Source organism: Electrona antarctica, assembly GCF_951216825.1.
Source record: "Electrona antarctica genome assembly, chromosome: 1".
NCBI lineage: Eukaryota > Metazoa > Chordata > Actinopteri > Myctophiformes > Myctophidae > Electrona > Electrona antarctica.
This window is the reverse complement of record NC_136806.1, coordinates 15,771,039-15,794,001: the sequence shown is the minus strand read 5'-3', so window position 1 is coordinate 15,794,001 and position 22,963 is coordinate 15,771,039. Positions and strand designations below refer to the sequence as shown.

Below are 22,963 nucleotides of genomic sequence, written 5' to 3'. Positions count from 1 at the left end.
TGAAAAAGCTATGTTTCTATGTCAGTCGTTCTTCGATTTTTCTAAAATAGCAGACCTACAAGCTCGTAGCGCGCCACTCGGTGGCGCGCTATGAGCTTGTAGATCTGCTATTTTTCAATAGCTAAAGCATAACGTAATGCTAACACCAAAAGGGGTTCCCGTTGTGGGTTAAGTTGTACATGATGCCATAAGAGTTTGTTGCCCACAAGGAGGTTATTTGCTTTTCTAAGCAAATAAAAAAAAAGCAACTCCATATTTATTCATCATAAGTTTTATACAAGATACATCATACAGTATATACAAAATCTCAACATGTTCTACAATATCAAAAAGATAATACAAATAATATCTGTAACTTCATCTATAAAACCCTGTGTTTTTGTCAAATGGACTGAGCATATAGGTTACCTATGTAAACTAATGCCCCTGTGTCTGTTGTATGTGCTAGGACTTTTGTCACTTTGCGTGTGTCTGTGTGTGCGTGTCTGTGTCTGTGTGTGTGTGTCTGTGCGTGTGTGTGTGTGTGTGTGTCTGTGCGTGTGTCTGTGCGTGTGTGTGTGTGTGTGTGTGTGTGTGTGTGTGTGTGTGTGTGTGTGTGTGTGTGTGTGTCGTGCCAGTGTGACTGTGCTAAAATGTGCGTGTGGGCTGCAATAGCCATACATTTATTTGAAGAAAAAAAAAACTGTTTCTCTGGACTTCAAGGGCACGCATCAGTCAGCTATTTTCCATCAACATTTGGCATGGTTCTCCAGCAGGAATTCTGTCAAAAGACAATTTTCTAAAAAATAAAAAAAACACAAACATAAAACATAATTTTGACACATTTAGAGAACCATCCAGCTGGATAGAGAAACCTTAGTAAACACAATACTCCTTCTTTACTTCCCTTTAATATCCCCTTGCATTATCAAGGGGGATATTCAAATGGATCCATTTTCTCAGTCCAGCGATAATACAAACAAAGGCGAGTCCCAGTGTTGCCTACTGGCTATAACATGTGGGGGGGGGGGGGGGGGGGGGGGGGGGGGGTAGTGTTACTGGCGTCTCAGACAGTTGTGTGGCGAGCTGCACTCGGCCTGTTCCTCCAGCTCAGGACAAGGAGAGCCGGCGTTGGCGGGCCGCAGGAGGATGTATCGGGTGCGGTGGTGTACTCCGCCCCTGGAACATGGCCCCAGACAGAGGCCCCAGGACGACCACATAGACACCTCGCAGTCCAGCGGTGTCTCTAAAGGATGGATGGAGACATCGGAGGGAAGAGTTGTAAGTCAATAATAATACAGGAACACCAAGAAGTATACTCCCTTAGACAGGAGATCGAAACCTTTTCAAATAGTTCAAATAGAGACAATAGATCTACAAGCTCACAACGTGTCGATCTAGATCGGCTAGTTGAACTATTTTTAAATGTTTAAATGTAACACTGAACTGAAGATAGTAAAAATACCAAAACATTTATAGTACTTTACACCAGTGGTTCTCAACCAGTGGTCTTTGAGGGGGTTCCAGGTGGTCTCCAGTTAAATGATGGAGAGTTGGTAACCAAATGAACCCTTATAGATCTTTAACTCTTGAGAGTGTAAAATGGTTTCATTTTAAACTCTCAAGAGTTAAATTATTGTTAAACACTGCACTACTTAATTTACAAGAAGTCTACACAATTAGAGAATGTAGAAGAATTGTTATTTTGATCAACGTTTGCCTGTTATCTCTCCTATGGTACCAACATGAATGAAAGTTTGCTGCTGCTGTACCTGAGAAGCGCTGCGGGCTGATGGAATTTGGCAGAATATGATTGGACATGGGGTTCTGACGACCTGGCAGTCGGTTCTGCTGACGGGTTATCCTTATGCTGGCGATGGGTGGAAGCTCCTTTAGGCGTGGATAGAAGAAGGAGTTGGCGGGATGGTTGGGCATCTGAGATGTGATCTGAACAAGACAACAGACAGACCAGAGGGGATCTTCAGTTTATCTGGACTTCTTGTATTTAGACCTGAGGCCAATTCCGAAAACGCCATCTAAATCCTGACCTAAAAATGTTTTAATAAAAAATAATTATATATAGTGTGTGTGCGTGCGTGCGTGCGTGCCTCACACACACACACACACACACACACACACACACACACACACACACACACACACACACACACACACACACACACACACACACACACACACACACACACACACACACACACACACACACACACACACACACACACCTCACTATAATAATAATAATAATCTTTATTGTCCCGAAGGATATTCATCTTCACAGGTCTGTTCAACACCCACAACAAATAGTACAGAAAAACATGACACCAAGACAATACAAAAACATGAGGTCCCCACTGTGTACAGTGGGGACCTCATGGGGCGGGGCAGTTTAATGCCGCGATGGCTGAGGGGACAAAACTCCTACTGAAACTAACCTTTTTTCCATGGCAAGGTTCTGTATCTTTGTCCTGTTGGCATGAGGTTGAAATAAGCGATACAGGGGATGATCAGTGTCACGTGATATTGAAAGTGCTAGCCGTGTGACGGCCCTATTGTTCATATCAGAAGGTGTTGGTGTGGGAAGTCTACCAGAAAAGCCTGGGTACAGACAGAGGCCACTTGAGGGCACCTACGGCTGGGTACAGACAGAGGCCACTTGAGGGCACCTACGGCTGGGTACAGACAGAGGCCACTTGAGGGCACCTACGGACAGCCTGGGTACAGACAGAGGCCACTTGAGGGCACCTAGGCTGGGTACAGACAGAGGCCACTTGAGGGCACCTACGGCTGGGTACAGACAGAGGCCACTTGAGGGCACCTACGGCTGGGTACAGACAGAGGCCACTTGAGGGAACCCTGAGTGTCCATGCTCTAGGAGGCGCCTGGTTAAAAAACAACATTGCAGGGAAATGTATGAACTTGACCAAATTACATGTTGTATTTTGTCAAAACCAACTGCTTCCATGCTGGCCCGTACATCTCTACAATAGATCCATCATCGTCACACTCAAACAAGAAGTATTTCAGGATTGCAGCAGTTTGGGTACAGGGCATGGGTGTTGTAAGGTTTCCGGATGGCAGCAGATGAATATGTGGCGTTTGGGTAGCCTAGGCGGATTCATGACGTCATCTCAATACCAGTCTTAACTGGGAGCGTTTTACGAGCGATGACAGACGCTCCATCATCAGGACCGCTAATGTAATCTAGACAAAGTTCAAATATACAATAGCCCGTTTTTTAAATAAACAGCCTAGTAGAGTGGACAAGGATAGGTGATTATGTAAGGGAGGCCCATTTTTAGGCTACTTCAAACACCTGGGGTTAGCCAGAGCCAAGCCATTAGTTACAGTATGTGGGGACAGCTCAGCTGACTGACCGGTCTGCTACAGTGGTGTATAATAAGATCAGGGTCAGTCACAAAGCAAAGCAAAGCAAAGTTCTTTGTTTACCCAAGGTGAATGGACTAAGCTCGAGATGCTTGTTTACAGCCAGACCCTGCTCATAGAACATTTCATGGTAGGGGTTCAATGCCTTGCTCAAGGGCACTTCAGCGGTGGTAATTTTAACGTGCCGGTCCGGGGATTCGAACTGGCGACCTTCCGATAACAAGACCGCTCCGCAAACCGTTCGGCCACCGCTCACCAGGTTTCATTTATTTATTGAAGAGGAAGGACTGAATAAAGACATGCATAACCAGATGAATGAATGAGCCAATAAACGGATACAGTGTTTTTGTTCTTTGTTTGTTTTGTCAATGGTGTCAAAAATGCAAATGTGTGGTCATTAGCAAAATACTACTGTAAGTGTCAATTCAACAAAGAGAGTGTCTCTCGTGGTTAAATTAACACTCTAGATTGTACTGACCACCAGTGGTCCTTGAGGGGTTCCAGGTGGTCCTCAGTTAAATGATGAGTGTTGGTAACTAAATAGACACAATATAGTTATTTAAATGATGAGTGTTGGTAACTAAATAGACACAATATAGTTCTTTAACTCTTGAGAGTGTACAATGAAACCAAATGGACCCGTTAAATATCGTTAAACATCTGCATTACTCAATATACAAGCAGTCTACACAATTAGAGAATAATTAAGTCAAATAATTATTTAGATTTTGCCTGTTAACTCTCCAATACAAATTCTTATCCAACGATAACACAATGTGTTAGTTTTGGGGTCAGCAAGACTAAATCTCATCAAATTGGTGGGCCTTGATATTAAAAAGGATGAAAACCGCAGTCAGGGGAGGCTCCGATCAGGTTTTATATATTATATATGTCAAAACCCACGTCAAAACTGTTCCTGTATGTGGGGAGGAAGGGGTGAATGTTTAGGCCTGTCACAAAGATGAAAAATGATATTATACTATATATCTGGTTGACATTTATATAACTTAAATGGTGTAAAAGATTGGTTTCTCCAGATAAAACAATAATGCTCATCACAGAATAGATAGGGTAAATTGCCGATCACCGTGCATATCGGCCGATACGGCCGATCACCGTGCATATCGGCCGCTACGGCCGATCACCGTGCTGCGTGCATATCGGCCGATACGGCCGATCACCGGCCGATTATCAGAGCATCTCTAACTGCAGTGGTACATGATCAATAGTAGGCGCATGAGGCTCACCCGCGTAATGTTCTCGGGAGGGTTGGTGGGGAAGTTGGGGGAGGAGAAGGTGAAGCCACTGTCTGTCCCCGCGTCAATGGGCTGGAGGTCCACCGTCACCTCCTGCTTCCACTGGCCACCTTCACACAGGTCCACGCTGTCCACACCCACAAACCAGTCAGGGCTGGGGATCCCCTTCACCAGCAGGGACAGCTGCATGGAGAAGAACCACGGAGGAGGAGAGGAGAGGAGAGGAGAGGAGAGGAGAGGAGAGGAGAGGAGAGGAGAGCGGAACAGTTTCTCTATCATCTGCACTGTGCATCGTACGGGTATACAGTATGAATACAAAAATATTGGTTGCAGCAATGACATGAATTAACGATTCCTATAGGGGTTCTAAATGGACCCTTACATGACTAACTCTGAGAGTTAGTCATGTAAGTACACTCTCAGTTACAGTACATTTGTACACTCTCAGAGTGAAATGCAAACGTTTGAGAACCACTGGTATAGTAACTGTATACAGTATAGCAGACATCAAGTCCAAAAAAAGGTTCTAGAAACGGTTCCAAATACAATGGAACTGATTCCGGTTCATCAATCTCAGAACCGGATTTGGAAAATAACTGGTTTCCGGGCCCTGACCCTAAGTACAACAGATGTGTGGTTGCTAGAGGTACTCAGGGTAACTCCCTGCATTCTATAGGATTGTGCACTCTGTCTTGCAGAGAGATGCACTCAAGTGTGAGATCCCCCCCCCCCAGGGAGGAGCTGACACTCCACAGGTCATCACACAAGGAAACTCAAACAACAAACTATCCCAAGATGGCGAGAGATGTAGGAGATCATCACCCATCCTCCATGTGTGGACGTGTGTGCATCCGTGGCAATAAGAACAATCAAACAAACAAACAAACTTTACGATTTTACAAAAAAAAAAGGTAATCTTTGTTTAGTTTGATAATTGCAAATTTTAGATTATGTTTACCGGTATTTTGAACGTATTTAGTTATTTGGTATTTACATTTGTATTGTCATCAGCAAAGTAGTTCAGTGTTTTTAATGACAACAGTCTTCATCAACATGTGGTAATACTAAATAAACAAACAAATATGAAACACACACACACACACACACACACGCACACACACACACACACGTGTGCGTGCGTGCGTGTGTGCGTGCTTGTGTGTGTGTCCCTGTGCAGGGTTTAACTGGATGATGGATGTTTCCTGAGCGCTATAGAGTGACCTCATGCAGGAAGAAGCAGCGCAGAGGTCAGGGGTCAGCGCAAGCAAGGTGGCATGAGTCCAACAGAACAAGCATTTGACCACTTTCAGCCTGCCGCCCCTAGTTTTGGCCATTTCATTATAAGCAATGCTTTATAGCCCCCAAAGAAGAAGAATTAGAAAAGGTTGAGGGTATATACTGTATTGATCCCACTAATGGCGTGATTATTGGGTGGTCATTGATGCTGTAGGCTTTGCCTTTTTCTCTCAATGTGCTGCGATGCTACACTGTGAGCTTGTAGACGTTGTATTTTCGCTATCTTTGAAAATGTTTACATTTTGCATCTAAGAATTACAGGCTGAGTAGTTGACAGCTATGCTGCTGTTGTTGATAGATTCTATGCATTTACAACTAGCAACCACATTTATTACACCAAACTGACACAAAAATAAATGATGACTGTGTAGCAGACAGCAGTCTGAGACGCTCCTGTAGGCCTTCTGACGCATTTTCAATCACTGGGGAGACTTAAAAAGGCTGTTTTGACAAATAAGTAGAGCATGCTAAAGTTGTGTAACCCACTCAGTTTCGTTGTTGTTAAAAACATCATTCTAAAGTTGCAAAACTCAATTCATAACTTAATTTCACTCTCTCCCTTTCCCTCGTTCCCACGGTCTGGTTTTCTCTGTAGCTCTCTCGCTCACACACAGGCAACTTGAAATAGAAATGTAGAACGCTGACCTATACACATTTATTTCAAAATAAATATCAGTGTGTGACACACGAGGTTGTTAGACTGGCACCCACGGTGAAAGTGGACTGGTCCCAGTAAAGGAGACAATGAAAACCCAGTGTGCAGGTGGGTGTGTTACTGTGTTGTACAGTTGGGTGCCACCGATATTGACCCTTATTATTTGACCCATTTAGGCCTGACCTCAAAATTTTAAAAAATCCTTCTAAATCCTCCAGTTTTCTGAAATAAATATTTTCACGATTTTTCAAAAATAGCAGACCTACAAGCTCATAGCGCGCCACTCGGTGGCGCGCTATGAGCTTGTAGATCTGCTATTTTTAAATAGCTAAATTGAACATAATGTTTAAAACACCAAAAGGGGTTCCCGCCCAAAATGGGTTAACTGTCCTTTTGCGCAGATCACGCAAACCTCAGCAAAAAGAAAAGGACAATATCGATGGCCTCCAACTGTATAATCATCCATTGCAGAATCCTCCAGAATCCTTCACTGTTCCTTCTTCCCTCTGCTATAACTCCCCTGTCTCCCATATTTTTTAGTCTTTCCTCAGGCGTTTCATGGGGTCAGGCGTATCTCCGTGCTGGCTTGATCAGTCCATGATTTTCTTTGGACAGACCATGGAAGTGTCTCTGGCACAAGCACACACGGATACCCACTTAGAGACTCCATAATCAATCACGCTCTCCTCTGAGGTCCAAAGAATCTCCCTGGAGTGTGAAACCCCGCGAGGAGCTGCCCAAACCGGGCAGCACCAGACGGATTTTATAATATGCAACAACGGTGTCCTGTTCTCCTAATCTGATGGAACTCTGTGGCTTTTTGAATGTCAGCTGGGCCCTTCATACATTGTTGTTTGTTGTCTGTTTCAAATTACATGCTTAGCGTAAATCACGAAGGGGGTTATGAATTCGGAGATGGGAATCATATGTGTTTGGGAGTTTTGAGACATTGCGAATGTATGTTGTGGTTTCCGGTAAAGAGAGAGTAAGTGAGTGAGTGAGTGAGTGAGTATGTGTGTGTGTGTGTGTGTGTGTGCGTGCGTGCGAGTGCGTGCCTGTGTATCTGTCTGTGTGCCAGCGTGTCAGTATGTCTGTGTGCGTGTGTATCTGTGTCTGTGTGCGTGAGAATGAGTTAGACGGCATAAGAAAGACAGGGATTAATCTGTCAACAGATAACCATCATTCCATTTGTCGTTGTCACGTTCCGCACCAGCTCGCTCGCTCGCTGGCTCGCACAACATCGCCATTCCATATATACCTTTTCTGCGTGAGAATCTAAAAACAGATGTGACAGCCGTCATGTGTACACATGTGGATGACGAGCCCGGTATAAGCTGGCTGGAGGGAGGCACCCTCCATGAGGGTTGTTTATGCTTAGAGGGGCCCTCAGGTAGCGCACGCAATGGAACTACCAATAAACACTAGTGAGATGTAGGTCACCATGCAGCGCTATTCAGAGCCACAGTTAGGCACAGTTCTACTTCCAAAAGCCCACTATATAACTCCCCTCCTCCCCCTTTACCCCAACTCCTCCTCCTCCTCCTCCTCCTCTCCCCCTTCATTCATCAACTATGTGCCAAGATGAAGAAAAACAAACTTCCCAAGAGGCAAGCTTCAGTTCCAGTTTTTTTGCGGTGCCTGTAACAACCTTCCCTCTTCCATGGCGTCATCCTAAAGCCCCACCAAGCCCCCTCGCCCCCTTCTCAAAGCTTTATCCCTAACATTAGCCCGCAAGCCTCAGGCATACAGCGTGGACAAGCCATCTGCACCCACTCCAGACTGGGTCAGTCTCCAAGCTTAACCCCAGCATCAGACCAAAACGTTTATTCATATATACTTCAGCCAACAGTTCCTAATATGCTCTTTGGCTCAGTGTTTGGTTTGTATAGCCCAGTTCCCACATATACAGCCTCCATCCAAGCGTCTGGTCCCAGAGCAGAGGTCCCTTGCTCGTTGCTCCTGTCCGCGGGCCCCTTTCATTCAGCATCACCAGGGAGTTGAGTGGGACTGGACGGGGTGCAGACAGAGTGCAGGCCACGCAGACGGATGTAGGCGTTTTGTGGCTGCGGGGCTTCAGGGCTGGGTCTAAACATAGTCTGATTGGACAGTGGAAAGTACTGGTGATGTGTTTGGTCGGTCGGGATGGATGGAGGCGCTCTGTAGTGTAGACGACCGGGTCACAAGTTGACTGGGTATATAGTCCAGCAGACTGTATGACTGACTACCTCTGACGGGGTGTGTGTGTGCGTGTGCGTGTGCGTGTGTGTGTGTGTGTGTGTGTGTGCGCGTGCGTGCGTGCGTGAGTGCGTGCGTGCGTGCGTGCGTGCGTGCGTGCGTGCGTGCGTGCGTGCGTGCGTGCGTGCGTGCGTGCGTAGCCTGTGTGTTTTTATGTGCATGTGTGAGTCATGCCTACCAGTGAGCTGCGGGGCTGCATTAGCAGCTCAGTGGAGCTGTGCCCGATGCCGTTAGGGATGCCCGCCGTTCGGTACATGGCACCGACCGCACGTCTCTTCCTGCCCTCCTTGGCTTCCTTCACCAGCTCCACCGTCACCCCGAGTTCGGCGAAGTTCTGCACCCCCAGGCTGGCCGGCGTTCCCTCCTTCCACAGGCGGAACTGTCCATTATGGGTCACCACTAAAAAGATATTAGAAGGAAATACAGAAGATTTTGTCAATAAATATTGTACCAGAACCAAAGTTCTTCCTGCTCGGTCTATATCCGGAGGGACACAAGATAAAGCCGTAATGAACAAATGTTTATAGATATATGTCTTTTACAAGCTAAGAGAGTGATAGCGTTGACCTGGAAGAGGCCAGACAAACCAAGTATTACACAGTGGTTCAGGGAATTGTCTTTATGTTTACCTTTGGAAAAGATTGCATACATTCTTAAGGACAAACAAGAAATGTTTCAGGAGGTGTGGGGCCGTTTTATAAGATACATAAAGAACAATAATTTGTCACATTTAATGGATGGAGCTGAAGAGGAGTAGTGCTGTTGTTGTTGTTTTTGTTTTGTTTTGTTTTGTTGTTGTGTTTGGTTATTGTTGTTTGGCTTTCTTATATCAGTAATTGTCTTGTACTGTTCATTGTTGTTGTTTTTTTGTATATTTGTATTGTCATTTGTGTGTAAAAAAGGAAAATAAATACATTGTTGAAAGAAAAAAAAAGATATTAGTAGGAACACAAGAAAGACGAGAAAAGAAGAAAAATGTAAAATGTTTCACTACTACAGTAACAGCACACATCAGTCTCAATCAAGGACCACAGGACCGCAGCCAAACGCCGAGGTTAGTTCCACCACAGGTATGGTGGAGGCTCCCCTACTTCCTGCACTTAAATAAAGGATTCAGAAGGAGTTGTCCCGTCTGTGTACGGCTCATCTTTAGAGTTCATTTCAACGTTTGTGGTTTATGTCCTTCTCCAATCTATGCCGATAAAAAAAAAAACCCACGAAAGACGCAAGACCTGACGCACGAAGAGCTGGTCAGGATGGAAGCACGCATGCAGTCAGATCCCGGACGAGAACGTTATGTTTATTCAACTTTCAGCATGAGCACAGGTTTTAAAAGACAGAGGTGCGATTAAAAACACATTATTTGTATTATTTATTTACATTATTTTGCCGATCACAAATATAAAACTTCAAATCTAAAATGCAATAGCCCATCTAAAAATCCAAATGGTGTAAAACTCAAATCTAAAATCCACTATCCTTTAAAAGTCTGCACATATATGGGATTGGTGATTTTCTGTATCTCTCAGTTCTGCATGATGGGGTGTCCATATCTATGAAGTCTGTGAAGAACCGTAAGGCTGTTTGTAGCTCAGTTCTTAGAACTGTGATCCTCTGGCCTGAGACCAGTGGCTGGCCTGAGACCACTGGCTGGCCTGAGACCACTGGCTGGCCTGAGACCAGTGCTTTAGAGGGCAGTGTAGGGTTAGAACTGTGATCCTCTGGCCTGAGACCAGTGCTTTAAAGGGCAGCGTAGGGTTAGCCAGCGACTCACTGACGGAGCCTTGATGGTTCTGCCTTACCTCACCATTCACCAAGAGCTACGCAAAAACACACACACATGCACGCACGTGCACACACACGCAAGCATGCCGTCGTTCTTGAACACGCCTGACACATGCTATCAAGCACACATTAGAGTGTGCGCGCATACATGCGCACGCATGCACACGCACACACACACACTGCACAGAGCCACTCTCCCCAGCATGCTCCCAGCACACTTCACAGACTATCCCGTTTCCCTTTCAACTGCTGTTACTCTTGCACTTGGTAATTACATTTCCATCAGGAAATCACGTCGGTTCACAGGTTCCCCTCAAGCGTCAGGCCCTTGAACTTCGATAACACGTCATGCTCAACCCCCACCACCACCAGCACATTAAAACCCACTTTTCCACATTTCTAAATTGCCTGTGTTTGGGGCCATGACAGACTCAACCACCTGCCCCCCCCCACCACCCCCCTGGTATCCACAACAAAGCTAACACCAAACAAGCATCACATGCCCCTCGGCAGGTCCTGGTTTTCTCGGGCTGTGACAGACCCCATTTGGGCTGACAGCCCCGCCGAGGCCTCGATCTGGTCCCTGTGTTTTTCCCCTCTCTCCGTGACAAAACCCATTCCCCTGTCCTCCCTAGCCTGTCCCACAAAGTGCTCGGGCCGTGACACGCTGTAAGCCTTTTGCGGCGTGCCAGAATCCACAGGATCTGATCTCCATATAGACTCATATATTTATGCTTCGTTGTTACAACGGGAGCATAAACTTTTAGTAAGTAGGCCAGGCCGTCACTCGATGGCAGGACAACAGGCCGTGACCGGGGAGAGCTGGAAACCTGACAAAACCACAGTGGCCACAGACAGTGATGCACCAGACACTTCCAGAATGGCACGCACGCACGCACGCACGCACGCACGCACGCACGCACGCACGCACGCACGCACGCACGCACGCACGCACGCACGCACGCACGCACGCATGCACGCACGCACGCACGCACGCACGCACGCACGCACGCACGTGAACAAATTCCAGCAACAGTCGCCAGTATTTGTGTTGTAAACACTGAGGCGTTTGGACATGTGGCCCTCATTAGGGTTATCCTATATATCCTATATAAACATCTGTCATTCACCTCAGCAGAGAGGTGAGGAGAGGTTCATTCACCTCAGCAGAGAGGTGAGGAGAGGGGCATTGAATCGTTGACCTCACCACACCCCGGGTGATCATCACCTCATCATGCCTGCTCTCCCGTGCAGCCCCCTCAGAACCCTCTACTCACTGCAGCCCCCTCAGAACCCTCTACTCACTGCAGCCCCCTCAGAACCCTCTACTCACTGCAGCCCCCTCAGAACCCTCTACTCACTGCAGCCCCCTCAGAACCCTCTACTCACTGCAGCCCCCTCAGAACCCTCTACTCACTGCAGCCCCCTCAGAACCCTCTACTCACTGCAGCCCCCTCAGAACCCTCTACTCACTGCAGCCCCCTCAGAACCCTCTACTCACTGCAGCCCCCTCAGAACCCTCTACTCACTGCAGCCCCCTCAGAACCCTCTACTCACTGCAGCCCCCTCAGAACCCTCTACTCACTGCAGCCCCCTCAGAACCCTCTACTCACTGCAGCCCCTTCAGAACCCTCTACTCACTGCAGCCCCCTCAGAACCCTCTACTCACTGCAGCCCCCTCAGAACCCTCTACTCACTGCAGCCCCTTCAGAACCCTCTTCTCACTGCAGCCCCCTCAGAACCCTCTACTCACTGCAGCCCCCTCAGAACCCTCTACTCACTGCAGCCCCCTCAGAACCCTCTACTCACTGCAGCCCCTTCAGAACCCTCTTCTCACTGCAGCCCCCTCAGAACCCTCTACTCACTGCAGCCCCCTCAGAACCCTCTACTCACTGCAGCCCCCTCAGAACCCTCTACTCACTGCAGCCCCCTCAGAACCCTCTGCTCACTGCAGCCCCCTCAGAACCCTCTACTCACTGCAGCCCCCTCAGAACCCTCTGCTCACTGCAGCCCCCTCAGAACCCTCTACTCACTGCAGCCCCCTCAGAACCCTCACTGCAGCCCCTTCAGAACCCTCTACTCACTGCAGCCCCCTCAGAACCCTCTGCTCACTGCAGCCCCTTCAGAACCCTCTACTCACTGCAGCCCCCTCAGAACCCTCTACTCACTGCAGCCCCCTCAGAACCCTCTACTCACTGCAGCCCCTTCAGAACCCTCTTCTCACTGCAGCCCCCTCAGAACCCTCTACTCACTGCAGCCCCCTCAGAACCCTCTACTCACTGCAGCCCCCTCAGAACCCTCTACTCACTGCAGCCCCTTCAGAACCCTCTTCTCACTGCAGCCCCCTCAGAACCCTCTACTCACTGCAGCCCCCTCAGAACCCTCTACTCACTGCAGCCCCCTCAGAACCCTCTACTCACTGCAGCCCCCTCAGAACCCTCTGCTCACTGCAGCCCCCTCAGAACCCTCTACTCACTGCAGCCCCCTCAGAACCCTCTGCTCACTGCAGCCCCCTCAGAACCCTCTACTCACTGCAGCCCCCTCAGAACCCTCACTGCAGCCCCTTCAGAACCCTCTACTCACTGCAGCCCCCTCAGAACCCTCTGCTCACTGCAGCCCCCTCATAACCCTCTGCTCACTGCAGCCCCCTCAGAACCCTCTACTCACTGCAGCCCCCTCAGAACCCTCTGCTCACTGCAGCCCCCTCAGAACCCTCTGCTCACTGCAGCCCCCTCAGAACCCTCTGCTCACTGCAGCCCCCTCAGAACCCTCTACTCACTGCAGCCCCCTCAGAACCCTCTACTCACTGCAGCCCCCTCAGAACCCTCTACTCACTGCAGCCCCCTCAGAACCCTCTACTCACTGCAGCCCCCTCAGAACCCTCTCCTCACTGCATCCCCCTCAGAACCCTCTCCTCACTGCAGCCCCCTCAGAACCCTCTACTCACTGCAGCCCCCTCAGAACCCTCTCCTCACTGCATCCCCCTCAGAACCCTCTACTCACTGCATCCCCCTCAGAACCCTCTACTCACTGCAGCCCCCTCAGAACCCTCTACTCACTGCAGCCCCCTCAGAACCCTCTACTCACTGCAGCCCCCTCAGAACCCTCTGCTCACTGCAGCCCCCTCAGAACCCTCTACTCACTGCAGCCCCCTCAGAACCCTCTGCTCACTGCAGCCCCCTCAGAACCCTCTACTCACTGCAGCCCCCTCAGAACCCTCTACTCACTGCAGCCCCCTCAGAACCCTCTGCTCACTGCAGCCCCCTCAGAACCCTCTACTCACTGCAGCCCCCTCAGAACCCTCTGCTCACTGCAGCCCCCTCAGAACCCTCTACTCACTGCAGCCCCCTCAGAACCCTCTACTCACTGCATCCCCCTCAGAACCCTCACTGCAGCCCCCTCAGAACCCTCTACTCACTGCAGCCCCTTCAGAACCCTCTACTCACTGCAGCCCCCTCAGAACCCTCACTGCAGCCCCCTCAGAACCCTCTACTCACTGCAGCCCCCTCAGAACCCTCTACTCACTGCAGCCCCCTCAGAACCCTCTACTCACTGCAGCCCCCTCAGAACCCTCTACTCACTGCAGCCCCCTCAGAACCCTCTACTCACTGCAGCCCCCTCAGAACCCTCTACTCACTGCAGCCCCCTCAGAACCCTCTACTCACTGCAGCCCCCTCAGAACCCTCTACTCACTGCAGCCCCCTTCAGAACCCTCTACTCACTGCAGCCCCCTCAGAACCCTCTACTCACTGCAGCCCCCTCAGAACCCTCTACTCACTGCAGCCCCCTCAGAACCCTCTACTCACTGCAGCCTCTCCACCACCAATACTGAGGCGAGCCATGGTAAAGTGTGGGAAAGTGTGGAAGAAAGACATAACTTGAGAAGTTATTAGAGATACGATTGGAGAGGAATGGGGGAGAGTGAGAGAGAGAGAGAGAGAGAGAGAGAGAGAGAGAGAGAGAGAGAGAGAGAGAGAGAGTGAGAGAGATAGAGAGAGAGAGAGAGTGAGAGAGATAGAGAGAGAGAGAGAGAGTGAGAGAGATAGAGAGAGAGAGAGAGAGTGAGAGAGAGAGAGAGAGAGAGAGCCGGTGGGGTCTCCGCCCTGCTTCATCTGGTAGCATTTAGCCTTCCTCACTCCTCACTGCTTTCCTCATTAAAGTCCCTTCCCTTGCCCCTGTGTGTGCGTGTGTGTACGTGTGCGTGTGCATGTGTGTGTGTGTGTGTGTGTGTGTGCGTGAGAGAGCTAGTGTCTGCGGACGTGTATTTATGTGTCTGTTTGTGAGTGCATCTGCATCCTTGTACGTTTTGTGTGTGGGGGGCACGCATGCATACGTATGTGTGTTTTTGTGTTGGCGTGCGTGCGTGCGTGCGTGCGTGCGTGCGTGCGTGCGATAGCAGATCAGCCTCAGACACATGATGAGGTGGGAAAGGCCTGACCTGAGTTAAGGCTGAATGTTGCTGCAGTCCAAGCCAAACCCTGAAGAACCTTTTATTCCACCTCGGAGGATGTGGGGAATAAAAGCTATCCCGTCCCCTTCATGCAGCCATGTTGACCCAGTTCAATCCATTCTAAACCTATCCCGTCCCCTTCATGCAGCCATGTTGACCCAGTTCAATCCATTCTAAAGCTATCCCGTCCCCTTCATGCAGCCATGTTGACCCAGTTCAATCCATTCTAAACCTATCCCGTCCCCTTCATGCAGCCATGTTGACCCAGTTCAATCCATTCTAAACCTATCCCGTCCCCTTCATGCAGCCATGTTGACCCAGTTCAATCCATTCTAAACCTATCCCGTCCCCTTCATGCAGCCATGTTGACCCAGTTCAATCCATTCTAAACCTATCCCGTCCCCTTCATGCAGCCATGTTGACCCAGTTCAATCCATTCTAAACCTATCCCGTCCCCTTCATGCAGCCATGTTGACCCAGTTCAATCCATTCTAAACCTATCCCGTCCCCTCCATGCAGCCATGTTGACCCAGTTCAATCCATTCTAAACCTATCCCGTCCCCTTCACGCAGCCATGTTGACCCAGTTCAATCCATTCTATCCCGTCCCCTTCATGCAGCCATGTTGACCCAGTTCAATCCATTCTAAACCTACCCCGTCCCCTTCATGCAGCCATGTTGACCCAGTTCTATCCCGTCCCCTTCATGCAGCCATGTTGACCCAGTTCAATCCATTCTAAACCTATCCCGTCCCCTTCATGCAGCCATGTTGACCCAGTTCAATCCATTCTAAAGCTATCCCGTCCCCTTCATGCAGCCATGTTGACCCAGTTCAATCCATTCTAAACCTATCCCGTCCCCTTCATGCAGCCATGTTGACCCAGTTCAATCCCCTCCATGCAGCCATGTTGACCCAGTTCAATCCATTCTAAACCTATCCCGTCCCCTCCATGCAGCCATGTTGACCCAGTTCAATCCATTCTAAACCTATCCCGTCCCCGTCATGCAGCCATGTTGACCCAGTTCAATCCATTCTAAACCTATCCCGTCCCCTTCATGCAGCCATGTTGACCCAGTTCAATCCATTCTAAACCTATCCCGTCCCCTTCATGCAGCCATGTTGACCCAGTTCAATCCATTCTAAACCTATCCCGTCCCCTCCATGCAGCCATGTTGACCCAGTTCAATCCCCTCCATGCAGCCATGTTGACCCAGTTCAATCCATTCTAAACCTATCCCGTCCCCTTCATGCAGCCATGTTGACCCAGTTCAATCCATTCTAAACCTATCCCGTCCCCTTCATGCAGCCATGTTGACCCAGTTCAATCCCCTCCATGCAGCCATGTTGACCCAGTTCAATCCATTCTAAACCTATCCCGTCCCCTCCATGCAGCCATGTTGACCCAGTTCAATCCATTCTAAACCTATCCCGTCCCCTTCATGCAGCCATGTTGACCCAGTTCAATCCATTCTAAACCTATCCCGTCCCCTTCATGCAGCCATGTTGACCCAGTTCAATCCATTCTAAACCTATCCCGTCCCCTTCATGCAGCCATGTTGACCCAGTTCTATCCCGTCCCCTTCATGCAGCCATGTTGACCCAGTTCAATCCATTCTAAACCTATCCCGTCCCCGTCATGCAGCCATGTTGACCCAGTTCAATCCATTCTAAACCTATCCCGTCCCCTTCATGCAGCCATGTTGACCCAGTTCAATCCATTCTAAAGCTATCCCGTCCCCTTCATGCAGCCATGTTGACCCAGTTCAATCCATTCATCCCGTCCCCTTCATGCAGCCATGTTGACCCAGTTCAATCCATTCTAAACCTATCCCGTCCCCTCCATGCAGCCATGTTGACCCAGTTCAATCCATTCTAAACCTATCCCGTCCCCTTCATGCAGCCATGTTGACCCAGTTCAATCCATTCATCCCGTCCCCTTCATGCAGCCATGTTGACCCAGTTCAATCCATTCTAAACCTATCCCGTCCCCTTCATGCAGCCATGTTGACCCAGTTCAATCCCCTCCATGCAGCCATGTTGACCCAGTTCAATCCATTCTAAACCTATCCCGTCCCCTCCATGCAGCCATGTTGACCCAGTTCAATCCATTCTAAACCTATCCCGTCCCCTCCATGCAGCCATGTTGACCCAGTTCAATCCATTCTAAACCTATCCCGTCCCCTTCATGCAGCCATGTTGACCCAGTTCAATCCCCTCCATGCAGCCATGTTGACCCAGTTCAATCCATTCTAAACCTATCCCGTCCCCTTCATGCAGCCATGTTGACCCAGTTCAATCCATTCTAAACCTATCCCGTCCCCTTCATGCAGCCATGTTGACCCAGTTCAATCCATTCTAAACCTATCCCGTCCCCTTCATGCAGCCATGTTGACCCAGTTCAATCCATTCTAAACCTATCCCGTCCCCTTCATGCAGCCATGTTGACCCAGTTCAATCCATTCTAAACCTATCCCGTCCCCTTCATGCAGCCATGTTGACCCAGTTCAATCCATTCTAAACCTATCCCGTCCCCTTCATGCAGCCATGTTGACCCAGTTCAATCCATTCTAAACCTATCCCGTCCCCTTCATGCAGCCATGTTGACCCAGTTCAATCCATTCTAAGAACCATTCTAAACCTATCCCGTCCCCTTCATGCAGCCATGTTGACCCAGTTCAATCCATTCTAAACCTATCCCGTCCCCTTCATGCAGCCATGTTGACCCAGTTCAATCCATTCTAAACCTATCCCGTCCCCTTCATGCAGCCATGTTGACCCAGTTCAATCCATTCTAAACCTATCCCGTCCCCGTCATGCAGCCATGTTGACCCAGTTCAATCCATTCTAAACCTATCCCGTCCCCTTCATGCAGCCATGTTGACCCAGTTCAATCCATTCTAAACCTATCCCGTCCCCTTCATGCAGCCATGTTGACCCAGTTCAATCCATTCTATCCCGTCCCCTTCATGCAGCCATGTTTACCCAGTTCAATCCCCGTCATGCAGCCATGTTGACCCAGTTCAATCCCCTTCATGCAGCCATGTTGACCCAGTTCAATCCATTCTAAGTGCTTTCACATGGAAAACGTGAACACCTCCACTGATCACCTCTTTATATATATCTTTGACTGAATTCAATATGGTTCCGTTCCTTTGGGTTCTCTCTGAACGCCAAGAAAAGTCAGCCAAAGTCAAGTAAAGAGAAGGGGATGATAATGCCGCAAAAGAGCCTCTGATTGCATTTGAACCAAGGCCAGCGGTCCTTATTTATGATGTGCTCTTACCAGGGGTGAGCCACCGGAGCGACCCCACAAAAACATGTTAAATGAAGATGAACTGGATTTAAAGTCTTCCTTTGCTCTTGTCGACGGCCTATACACCCCAGTAGGGGTTTCAGGCGTATACGTATATAAGTACGTTTGCTCTCGACTCTCTTACCTATGAGCTTGGACCACTGGGCGGGAGGTCGGAACAGAGGATACTGCTTAGGGAAGGTCTGCGGGCTCCAGTGACCCGTAAAGACCAGGATGTAGGACGCAGGACCGCGGGCCATGCATTCTGTCCCGTCCATCATGGGTCGGATCGGGCCAGCGGAGGACAGGGAGACCTTCAGGAGCACAATGAGCACATGCTGCAACCAACCAATGGACAGGCTCTCTGATGACGTCATCTGCAACAGACAACAGAGAAAGGGGGGGGGGGGGGAGGGGGGGGAGGGGGGAGGTTGTATAAGTAATCCACACCAGTCCTTAATTATGATTGAGCCGTGCTCAAAGTTGCTGTAAAATGATCTATAAACACACATCTGTGACCACATTACATCAGGATTACTGTGCCAAACAAAGAGCTTCAGAAGTTTCACAAATGCTTTATTGAGGCAATCAGGGAGAACTCTTTATAGTGAAACTATAGCGAAATTGTTATTAAAAACTGGTTTAATTTACATGTTGCTGTATTTGGTAGCCAGTTTATAAATGTTATACTGTATGTATGCCATGCAAGGCCGTGGCGTAATGACAGTTACGGCTGATGCGATAATAACAAGATCATCAAACAGACCTTGGTTTGATTAACCCATTTAGGACTGAAGCCAGATTCTACAAAATGTTAGTGGTCCTCAAAGTATTTCATGTCAAGGACCCCAAAAATTATATGTAATTGGTCGCCGACCCCCGTCTTAACATATGTTGTTCCAGGGACCTCCCACACGCAAAGATAGTTAAAAACGTTTGCTGTGAAGTGTGAACGAATCAAAGATTTGCACCTGGTGCAGCGCTATGAGCTTGTAGATCTGCTAGCTAACAGCTATGAGCTATGAGCTATGAGCTTGTAGATCTGCTATTTTTCAACAGCTGAAGTTTAAAATAATGGTTAAATGCTAAAGCGACCGCAGATGCGTTTACGTCCTAACTGGGTTAAAACAGACAAATCAACGCTGCTCACGATGGCGGGAAAAAACCAACAACAACAATAAAAAGCACAAAACAGAGATAAGAAGAGATAACTAAACTACTACGTTTTGGAATCCCAGGCAGGGAAAATCAGTCTTTGGTTGGAAACTCCATGTCATCACTGCCCTGATATCACAGCAGCTCCATGTTATCTATTCTCCGAGACAATGGTTTATTGAACCCATTGACCTCTCAGCCTCCTCCCGTTTAAAAAACCCTCCTATTCCCCACAGGATGGGCGATACGCGTTGGTCCGGAGCCAACCCTGCGGCTGAAGTGCATAACCGTTAGCATTCGTCGCTGTCGCGGTAATGTCTGGTACTAAGCCACCCTAAAATAAAACACAAAGTCACGGACAGATATAAATCTGGTCTGGGGTGCTTCTACTACTGACCTCACTGACTGACCATTCACTGACCACCAGCTGCTGAGTCAGACTCACACTCAGTTTGTGTGTGTGTGTGTGTGTGTGTGTGTGTGTGTGTGTGTGTGTGTGTGTGTGTGTGTGTGTGTGTGTGTGCATGCATGCGTGCGTGCGTGCGTGCGCGCGTTGTTTTACTAGATGCTTGTGAGGAGCAGATGTCCCCACAAGTATAGTCTAACTTGTGAAATAGACATGCGAGTACATTTTTCCTGGTCCTCTGTAAGAGAAACAGTTGTTTTGTGGTTAAAACTTCTTTTTTTTTACAGTTAGGCTTACGATTAGGAAAATATTCAGGTTGGGGTTAGGGTCAGGCCTTTAGGCCTGTCATTCTCTCCTCCATGCAACCTCCAACTCCTCCACTCTGTCTAGTCTGCAACCTCAATGCTTCCCTTATATGCTCATCTCAATGCTTCCCTTCTCCACCCATACACTCATCTCAATGCTTCCCTTCTCCACCCATATGCTCATCTCAATGCTTCCCTTCTCCACCCATATGCTCATCTCAATGCTTCCCTTCTCCACCCATATGCTCATCTCAATGCTTCCCTTCTCCACCCATATGCTCATCTCAATGCTTCCCTTCTCCACCCATATGCTCATCTCAATGCTTCCCTTCTCCACCCATATGCACTCATCTCATCAATGCTTCCCTTCTCCACCCATATGCTCATCTCAATGCTTCCCTTCTCCACCCATATGCTCATCTCAATGCTTCCCTTCTCCACCCATATGCTCATCTCAATGCTTCCCTTCTCCACCCATATGCTCATCTCAATGCTTCCCTTCTCCACCCATACACTCATCTCAATGCTTCCCTTCTCCACCCATATGCTCATCTCAATGCTTCCCTTCTCCACCCATATGCTCATCTCAATGCTTCCCTTCTCCACCCATACACTCATCTCAATGCTTCCCTTCTCCACCCATATGCTCATCTCAATGCTTCCCTTCTCCACCCATATGCTCATCTCAATGCTTCCCTTCTCCACCCATATGCTCATCTCAATGCTTCCCTTCTCCACCCATATGCTCATCTCAATGCTTCCCTTCTCCACCCATACACTCATCTCAATGCTTCCCTTCTCCACCCATATGCTCATCTCAATGCTTCCCTTCTCCGCCCATATGCTCATCTCAATGCTTCCCTTCTCCACCCATATGCTCATCTCAATGCTTCCCTTCTCCACCCATATGCTCATCTCAATGCTTCCCTTCTCCACCCATATGCTCATCTCAATGCTTCCCTTCTCCACCCATATGCTCATCTCAATGCTTCCCTTCTCCACCCATATGCTCATCTCACTGATGAAATTCGCAAAAAGGGCACTTTTGGCCAAAAATATATATTATAACAATATTTCCGGAGCACTAACCCCATATTCTTTATGTACTGGAGATATGTGGCATGCGACATGGATTTCTTAACAAGTTATTTCAACGCAAAATGCTGCGTTCAAGGTCAGGAGAGTTCGGGAAAAAAAGCAATTCTCCTTAACGCTGCCTTCGGGTATGTATGCCATGGAAAGGCATACACCATTATAAATGCTGCATTCATGGTCTGGAGCGGAGAGGGCAGTTACTTGTATTACAGACGGGTAAAAGGGCAGGGGCTGAAGCCCCCTTTGATGTCTGTCTATGTGTGCATGTGCCTGCTCTCTGTGATTTACAGTGCTGTTTTATGGGCATTGCAGAATTAAAATAACAGAACATGGGAACCTATTTCCAGTGCAGTGTGTGACTCTCTCCCTCTCTGTCCCACACACTGAACCATGTGTGTCAGAAAAGACACAAGATATGTTGAGTGAAAACCACTCCCTTTTACTGTCTGCCAATAGCAAGTTAAAAATCAAATCATTGCTATCTTTATTGGAACGAGTGGGGGAGCAAAAAATATATAAATGTTACAGGCAAGAAGGAAAGAATTCACCAGAGATAGACTCAATGCTTCTTAGAAAGCTGAAACCATGTGCTCAGTGCTCCACAATGTCAGTAAGCAAATATGCGAGTTCAGGGATGAGCATAACAAGTAGGAACTGAAAGATCTTCAGCAGGAAAATTAGGTGGACTTACACAAACTTAAAGAATTCAAAGAAAATGTATCAAACACTTTCTGATAATCTAATCCAGGCCAACAAGACTAGACTGAATGAATAGAAGGAGAAACGCAAATGAATGACGCTGAGACAATTAACATTAATATTGAAGTGGTTGAGAATCTCTTTTGACCAGACTTTGAGTCTGGGGCTAAATCATATTTGATCAATGCTGAAGACTTTGTTTGGACATACAGTAAATCGGATAAGTCGGGATGACGAGCCCCTCACCTCTAGTGAGGGGCTCTATCTTTATTTCACCTCTAGTGAGGGGCTCTATCTTCACCTCTAGTGAGGGGCTCTATCTTCACCTCTAGTGAGGGGCTCTATCTTTATTTCACCTCTAGTGAGGGGCTCTATCTTTATTTCACCTCTAGTGAGGGGCTCTATCTTTATTTCACCTCTAGTGAGGGGCTCTATCTTCACCTCTAGTGAGGGGCTCTATCTTTATTTCACCTCTAGTGAGGGGCTCGATCTTTATTTCACCTCTAGTGAGGGGCTCTATCTTTATTTCACCTCTAGTGAGGGGCTCTATCTTTATTTCACCTCTAGTGAGGGGCTCTATCTTTATTTCACCTCTAGTGAGGGGCTCTATCTTTATAATGTTTTTATTTCACCTCTAGTGAGGGGCTCTATCTTTATTTCACCTCTAGTGAGGGGCTTTCACCTCTAGTGAGGGGCTCTATCTTTATTTCACCTCTAGTGAGGGGCTCGATCTTTATTTCACCTCTAGTGAGGGGCTCTATCTTTATTTCACCTCTAGTGAGGGGCTCTATCTCTCAATGTGGACTCATATCAGGAGGCGAGGAATCACCTTTAAAGCCTTGACCCAGCCCAACTTCAAGAACTAACGGCAAGGAGCCGCGACTAATCAGATTGCTCAGCATTGCCTCACGTCTCCGGTCAAATGTGCACCAGAAGAGGTAGCTGAGCCT

General features: G+C 48.3%; 1 protein-coding gene across 1 annotated transcript in view; it reads right to left on the bottom strand.

The window, feature by feature from the left end:
* Positions 1-679: 679 nt before the first annotated feature.
* The window catches only part of spon2a (spondin 2a, extracellular matrix protein), a 33,676-nt gene continuing 11,392 nt past the window's right edge, over positions 680-22,963 (bottom strand). Inside the window, exons 3-7 of the mRNA XM_079505298.1 lie at positions 18,499-18,730; positions 9,005-9,225; positions 4,632-4,823; positions 1,752-1,926; positions 680-1,225 (exon numbers count right to left, since the gene is read on the bottom strand). Of these exons, the coding sequence (XP_079361424.1) occupies positions 1,035-1,225; positions 1,752-1,926; positions 4,632-4,823; positions 9,005-9,225; positions 18,499-18,730 (1,011 nt within the window). The 3' untranslated portion in view covers positions 680-1,034. The remainder of the gene's footprint in view (positions 1,226-1,751; positions 1,927-4,631; positions 4,824-9,004; positions 9,226-18,498; positions 18,731-22,963) is intronic.